Here is a 7,667-nt window from a genome sequence, read left to right as displayed (position 1 = left end):
ATGTGTGTGTTCTTATCGAAATATTCTAATGACACATGCACTAGTAGCCTTCAAGGAATTTTTAAAATGTGTTTCGTATGAAGAATGTCTTTTTCTCAGACTGTCTCTCCAGCATCTACTTAACATCAAAGGCTGACATGCAGCCACAGTGTGACTGAGGATTTTATTTAACCTTGTCTGGTGATGTTATGGGATACAAATGAACAGGAAGTGCTGAGATGGCAACTGTTTGGAAAGCAGCCTGGGGTTGAAGCAGAGACCTCCGTTACTCAGCCTAAAAATGGCCATGGCCCCTATATATTAAAAAAGAAAACAAATGTCTAGAGATTCTTCCACAGGTAACTTGCAATGGTATAGAGAGAGATGGACTAAAGAGATTTTTTAAAGACTTAAGGTCATAGTGATATGTACCCCCTGATATAATTCCCATGAGAGGAACCCCTTACCCTCTGTGATATTCTTTCCCCAAACCCATAACTCCAGTCTGATCCTGAGAAAACATTAGACAAATCCAAACAGAGGGCCCTTCTACTAAATACCTGATCATACCAAGGTAAGCAAGACTGAGAAAGTGTAAGGAATCACAATGCCTAGATGTATTGTAGAGTCCTGAAATGGATCCTGGAAAGGGAGCATTAAGGGAAAAACTAGTGAAGTCTGAATAAAGCTAGTAGGTTAGTTCATAGTAATGTCACAATATTAATCTTTCAGCATTGACAAATACACCATCAGTACATAAGATGTTAACATTAGGGGAAATTGGGTGAAGGGCTTGCAGGAATTCTCTATATTTTGTTTGCAACTTTTCTGGAACTCTACAGCTATTCCCGGAGAAGGACTTGGCAACCCACTCCAGTATTCTTGCCTGGAGAATCCCAGGGATGGAGGAGCCCGATGGGCTGCCGTCTGTGGGGTTGCACAGAGTCGGACACAACTGAAGCGACTCAGCAGCAGCAGCGGAACAATTATTCCAAAATAAACAGTTCATTAAAAAGATAGAAAGAAACATATCGGGGTGGCGGGCGGGGGTAAAAAAAAAAAAAAAAAGAAAGAAACATATCAACCAATCAAATTGTGGGACTTTACTTGAATCTGGATCAAAGAAATTATTTTTCAAACATTTGTTTATGAGACAACTGGAATTTTAAACACTGGATATTTGATTATATGAAGGAATTAATTATTCATTATTTTTAGGTGTGCTAATGGGATTATAGTTGTAGTTTTTAAAGGAGTCTTTTTTTAAGAGACACAAACCAAACTATTTATAGATTAAATGATACAGTGTCTTGAATTGGTTTCTCAAACAGTACAGAAAGGGGAAGTTGGTGGGGGTGTCAAAAACATGAGTAAATAATTACTGAAAATGGGTGATGGGTTTACGGGAGTTTACTATTCTATTTTACTTTCTTTTGTATGTTTGAAGTTTTCCACAATATTTAAAAGATTAATTTAAAAGATACAAAGGAGGAAGACCATAATCCCCTAACTTTTGATCACATAGCATTATATGCGTTGCTATATTTGCCACCTCGGCAATACCCCCCAATTATTCTCATGCAGTGTCTCCCATCCTTACCAACCCAGAGGCCAGCTTTGGGATCAAAGTTCTCTTTGGATTGCCCACTCACACGAACCTCTGGAACTGGCTCAAGGGTACCAGAACATCGTCATCAGCTGGGAGACCAACCCCGGGAACCTGAATAGATTTTTCCAGTCCTTTGGTAAGCCACAAGGGTCACCCAAGTCCAGCAGGGAGAGAAGAGAGTGTTTCTCATGAGTCTAAAGACAGCCTCATCCTTCAGCCAACTCCCGGAGCAGAGAGGTCCCTTCTCTCTCTCAGTGATGGTTTTGACATATTTAGTTCCTTTTAGCCTCCAAGAAAATTGGATCTGAACACAGATGAACAGGAAGAGAAGTGACGACAAGTCAGGGCTTAATTTTAATGCCAAGCTTTTTTTTTCTTCTCCAGTGCAGAAGTCTTATTAAAGAAACAGCAGGATGCTGACAGGAAACTGTTTGTAAGTAGAAATAACACTTATTATAACAAGTCAGAACAGCAGGCAGATAGGTTGGTTTGTTTGTTAATTATATCTGATTTTATTTTCTAATGAATGCCTTAAGAAAGGGGAGAATCATTCTGACAGCTGTTTGAAACCAGATTTTAAATCCTCTTAGAAAGATGATACGGAGCAGAAGCAATCAGATTCTATGGAGCAAGAGGAAGTCTCCTCTAGCCCCTATTATTGATCAGATCTGTGAAGCTTAATAATTTATAATCCTGTGAATGAGGATCTAAATTCCTGCGTTAATTGATGCCTGTTCCTTGATGGAGAAAGTCTTCTGCTCACTTATGGAGATGGTGCTGATTGTGATATGCAGGGAATGCATATGTAACTTGCTTGCATTTATAACAAGTAATCTATAGTTCTTCTCTATGTATGATATTCCCCAGGAGAACAAAGTATATTTGCTTTAGAGGAAAGTGTTAATTTTATCCAGATTAACTAACTAAATGATTACACAGTCATGAATCAGAAGGAAAGATATACCTTCTAAAATAAGGACTGAAAAGAGAAAGCCGAAAAACCATTTGGGGAACAGGGTTGGGAGTGAATTAACCAGCAAGAGTGTTTTTAAATTGCCCTGGGGGTGAATTAAGCCTCCCACTTTTTTTTTTTTTTTTTTTGTCAGAAATGAGTAATTACTAAAGGGAAGCAGCATAGCTCACATCTTGGCATTTTTATCCAGAATTAAGGTTTCACATTATACATCCCCACTCTATGTGCACTTTATAGTCTAACTACAAATACCTGCACATTCAATCAAGGAAACCTTGGAGATCAGATCTATCCAGACAGAGCAGTCTGAATCATTTAGAACAGAGCAAAAATAACATGTGATGGATAAAGTACAATAATGAAGGGAAAAGGCAGGTTTGTCATCTAGATGATCCAAAGCATCATCTCAGGTCCCAGAGGGATTACCCTCCCTCTTTCCCTTGGCACTTCCCTTCACCCAGACCACCTTCAAAATTCTGCTTTGAATGGTGTCTCCTACAGGAAGCCCTCCCTGGTTCACTGACCTGATTGTTGCATTTTGCTTGTCACTGCCACAAGAAGCACGTCTGTATTTTGCATTTGGTCCTTAGTAGCTTGTTTTATATCAATATTAAGGTGTTCGTTTGATTTGTGTCTTTATTTTACCTACCCCCTATAGAAAAGTTCCTTAAGGGCCCCACTATGTCTTCCATTTGCTGTATATTTCCCCAGGGTGTTCCCAGTCAGCAAGAAGGGCTCTCAGGAATGTTGCCTATTGACATTGTGGAGCCAGCATCAAATCGATGGCTTTGACTTGGGCTTTGAGTCCATCTAAAAGTTTGGGGGTGGGGGGGGGATGTGAAATTATATAAATAATTTTAATTCGATTTTTAATTTTTTTTATTTTTATTTTTTTAAAAGGACAGTCTTAAAAAAAAAAAAAAAAAAAAGGACAGTCTTACTTTAATCAAGTTCCAGAATGAGGACACACAGCTTTGAAAAGCAGTGTCTCAGCAGAAGACGCAAGGATGTGTGCACAAGAATGTTTCTAGAAAATACCAAGGCCCCAAACATAACCGCGACGTTGCCTTCTGCTCCTCCTTGATGCCACTCGGTACCTGGGGTGGGCCTGCTACTTGGTCCAGCTGACTTTGGGAATGTCGTAGTGCTCCCGTGAGCGTGTCCAGGTGTCTGTTGAAGTCCTCTACTCTCTGCTTGTGGGTTTGGGATGCTTTCTTCAGGATCCTTTCCATTTGCCGCTTCTCCTGCATCTTTTCGAATGCCCCTTGGGCCGGTGTCCGCTTGTCCAGTCCGCGCCGCTTCTCCTCCTCGTTCTTTTTGCTCGTTCCCATCGCTTCCAGGAGTTTCGCCTTGTCTTTGTCTTTCTCTTCTTCTGCTTAGTCACTCCGAGCTCTGCGACGCCTTTCAGCTTCAGGGGTCCCCTTTGGACCTGCTAGTAGGCCTCTATGGCCTCCTGGAAAGTTCCGTAATTCGATTTTCTTAAAACCTCCCTGAACCTGTTTCATTTTCTGTTATGAGGAGATAGTGTGAAATTCCCATCCCTCCCCTACTCCACCCTGATTTTCTTTAAACTGGCTATTTTTTATTTTATTGAATCGAGTTTATTTAGGCTCGCTTAAATTTTACTAATAAACTCAAAGCCCAGCCTGTGGGCTAGATTCAAGGCCGTGTCAGCACAGATGCCAGCTCAGGGCAGCTAAGCTCCCTTCTCAAAGGGACTGGCTTGGCCACATTCCGAAGTTAATGCACTGTCTGCAGCTTGGGGGCGTTTGGCACAATAAAGGGGTCTGAATTCCTACAGCCACCGACTGGGCAGTCCCTCTGGGGAGAAACAAGGAAATGAAATTCTTTATCACATTCTCAAGTCCATGGAATTCTGGCAAACAACAGACATGGCTATTCAGATGGAGCTGAATTCAGATAGAACTGGAGATTGGGAATTGATTTCCAGGGACTGATGGAATTTCTTACCCTCTCTTTATTAATATCCAGCATATTCAGGAGCCTATCTTGAGGCAATTTTGGCCAAGACATCTCTACGTGCTCTTAGGAATGAGTGTATGCTGAGATGAGGGAAGCGGGGAGAAACTCTCTGAAGAAACGCACCACTTCTTCTTCTGAGAGCCAAGGAGAGCAATTCAATCTGCAAAATGCCTCTAATCAGCTTTCTTTCCACCAGCACCTCATAAATATCCTTGGAATTTTCAAGTAAACCAGTGGAAGAGATCATGCTAACCATGAGGAGATGCTATAGACAAAGCAATTCAGGTGCGGCATTAGGAAAAAAAATCAGACAAAGGGTTGGAACAACCCAAGAAAGTGGTAAAAACAGAAAGTCCAGTTACCAGCACTGAGGATGTAACCCAGCTCCCCACTGTGATGATGCTGGGTAGTGGGAGAAGCCCAGGAATGGGAAACCAAGCAGTGGGAGCAGTCACCAAATGTCCAGCGGCCAAGTTCTAACTAGCTGGCCAGCACCTGTCAGCTGGGCCCTGGCAGGATCTTGCTAAGCCTCTCTAGACCTGAGTGCCCCCATGTGTAAAGTGCAGAGGGCCAGTTCCATGGGCGTGCACTGGGCTTACTGCTCTGCTGTCGCCATCTTGAAATCCTTAATAACAAGGAACCCCACATATTTATCTCGCACCAGGTCCCTCAAATTAGGTAGCTGGTCATGAAACTAAAAATAGGATATAAGTGGTTCTGGCTAAATTAATCGATTCATTTATATTATTTTGTTTAAAGCTATCTGTAAATTATCCTATGAAATCAGCATGACGACAGGATAGAAACTAGGAAGAGACCACACGTTAAAGTAAACACGCTTTACTGGCAAACGGTGTGATCATGATCAAGAGGCTATTCCAATTAACTGATACGGTTAACTGAAATCCTCCATGTAGATTAACTTTCATAACAATAAGATGTTGAGTTACATACTAAACCTGAAATTTTATACTGAAAGTATTTTAATCTCCTGCTCTTTCAATGGAGTAGATGCTCATTCTTAACTATAATTCTCATTGAATAATACAATATAGAAAATGCATGGCAGTTTCTAGTGATTTTAGTGATGTTAAGATCAAAGTAATATTCATAATAAAAAGCAAATATTTATTAAAGATTGACTATTGAGTAGGGATCTTGGAGTCTGGGATTTAAGACAGGGTCAGGATCAAAATCAGCATTAGTTAGCAGTTAGGATTAGGATTGAAGTTGAAGCTTCAATACTTTGGCCATCCGATGCAAAGAACTGACTCATTGGAAAAGACCCTGATGCTGGGAAAGACTGAAGACAGGAGAAGGGGATGACAAAGATAAGTTGGTTGAATGGCATCACCGACTCAATGGACATGAGTTTGAGCAAGCTCTGGAAGTTGATGATGGACAGGGAAGCCTGGCGTGCTGCATGCTGCAGTCCATGGGGCCACAGAGTTGGACACAACTGAGTGACTGAACCAAACTGAGGATTAGGGTTAAGGGTTGGGATTAGGATTAAGGCACAGTACCTAACCTGGAGACACAATACACAGAAACCTAGACAAGACTACTGATGTATACAAATAATATATACATACTTGCACACACATACACAAACAATAGGGGGGGAGGAGGAAGTTTGGTTAAGGGCCAGTGAGTCTCAGAATATTTCAGGAGTTCAGGGGAGGGCAATCTCAGAAAGGAGAAGCCAGTCTAAACCATCATGGTTCCCTTGGTGACAACAGGGTGGACCCCATGGTATCCCAGGAGCTGGTTCCAGTTCAAGTTTCAGTTCAGTTTAGTTCAGTTGCTCAGTCATGTCTGACTCTTTGTGACCCCATGAATCGCAGCACACCAGGCCTCCCTGTCCATCACCAACTCCTGGAGTTTACCCAAACTCATGTCCTTTGAGTCGGTGATGCCATCCAGCCATCTCATCCTCTGCTGTCCCCTTCTCCTCCTGCCCCCAGTCCCTCCCAGCATCAGGGTCTTTTCCAATGAGTCAACTCTTTGCACGAGGTGGCCAACATATTAGAGTTTGAGCTTCAACATCAGTCCTTCCAATGAACACCCAGGACTGATCTGCTTTAGGATGGACTGGTTGGATCTCCTTGCAGTCCAAGGGATTCTCAAGAGTCTTCTCTAACACCACAGTTCAAAAGCATCAATTCTTTGGCGCTCAGCTTTCCTCACAGTCCAACTCTCACATCCATGCATGACCACTGGAAAAACCATAGCCTTGACTGGACGGACCTTTTTTTGGCAAAGTGATGTCTCTGCTTTTTAAGATGCTATCTAGGTAGGTCATAACTTTCCTTCCAAGGAGTAAGTGTCTTTTAGTTTCATGGCTGCAATCACCATCTGCAGTGATTTTGGAGCCCCCCAAAATAAAGTCTGACACTGTTTCCACTGTTTCCCCATCTAGTTCGAGTTTAGGAGTCACCATTGAGTCAATGAACATAACACCATTTCCCGGGAGGCTCTGGCTGGTACTATGGAGACATAGAGGTGAACAAGTGGAGACTCTGGCCTCCACACAGCTCCCGCCCAAGAGAACCAGGGACACAGAGCCCCCGGACCACCAGCCCCACCCCCTGCAGCTGAGTGACAGGAGGACTCAGAGAAGATGCATCCATAGAATTTTCTTTGAGTTATTGATGAAAACAGTTGAAAATTGAGAAAAATACCCATCAGGGAGATCAAAAGAAGCAATCTTCCATCAGTAGGAGTGCACCAGAGAATGGTGAGGGGAGAATGTGACTTTGGGTAGAGACTTGGGTTTTCCTCATTAACTGGCTGCCTGGCAGTCCCAAGATCTTACCAATTCTGTTTGCTCAAAATGACAGTCACAAAACATAATGTTACCCAACGTTTCCAAAAGCTAAGAAATATGCAGTATCATTTTGCTTTGCTTTAAGCAACTCTGATTTTTAAAATTCAAAGAGATAAATCACTGAAGGATACTTGACTTCATAAAATGTCTCATGTCAGGATGGTCTTAAAAAGGAAACTCCTACAGTAGTACATTTTAGGTAGAACTGACTTCCAAAAAAAGAATTTATATGCAACACGGAAGCATACCCATCTACTACATAAAGTCAAGTAGCCTTGAAAGTTGATCCAAGTCAT

The 7,667-nt window shown here is 42.0% G+C and overlaps 1 protein-coding gene across 1 annotated transcript; it reads right to left on the bottom strand.

Annotated features, from left to right (window-relative positions):
* Window positions 1-3,486: 3,486 nt before the first annotated feature.
* LOC122441598 (protein FAM32A-like) lies at window positions 3,487-4,052 on the bottom strand. Its single transcript, XM_043468397.1, has one exon. The coding sequence runs from the start codon at window positions 3,890-3,892 to the stop codon at window positions 3,551-3,553; it is 342 nt and encodes a 113-aa protein (XP_043324332.1). The 5' UTR covers window positions 3,893-4,052; the 3' UTR covers window positions 3,487-3,550.
* Window positions 4,053-7,667: the final 3,615 nt, after the last annotated feature.

Source organism: Cervus canadensis, chromosome 5 (genome assembly GCF_019320065.1).
Source record: "Cervus canadensis isolate Bull #8, Minnesota chromosome 5, ASM1932006v1, whole genome shotgun sequence".
Classification (NCBI taxonomy): domain Eukaryota; kingdom Metazoa; phylum Chordata; class Mammalia; order Artiodactyla; family Cervidae; genus Cervus; species Cervus canadensis.
This window is presented reverse-complemented; position numbering and strand designations above follow the sequence as displayed.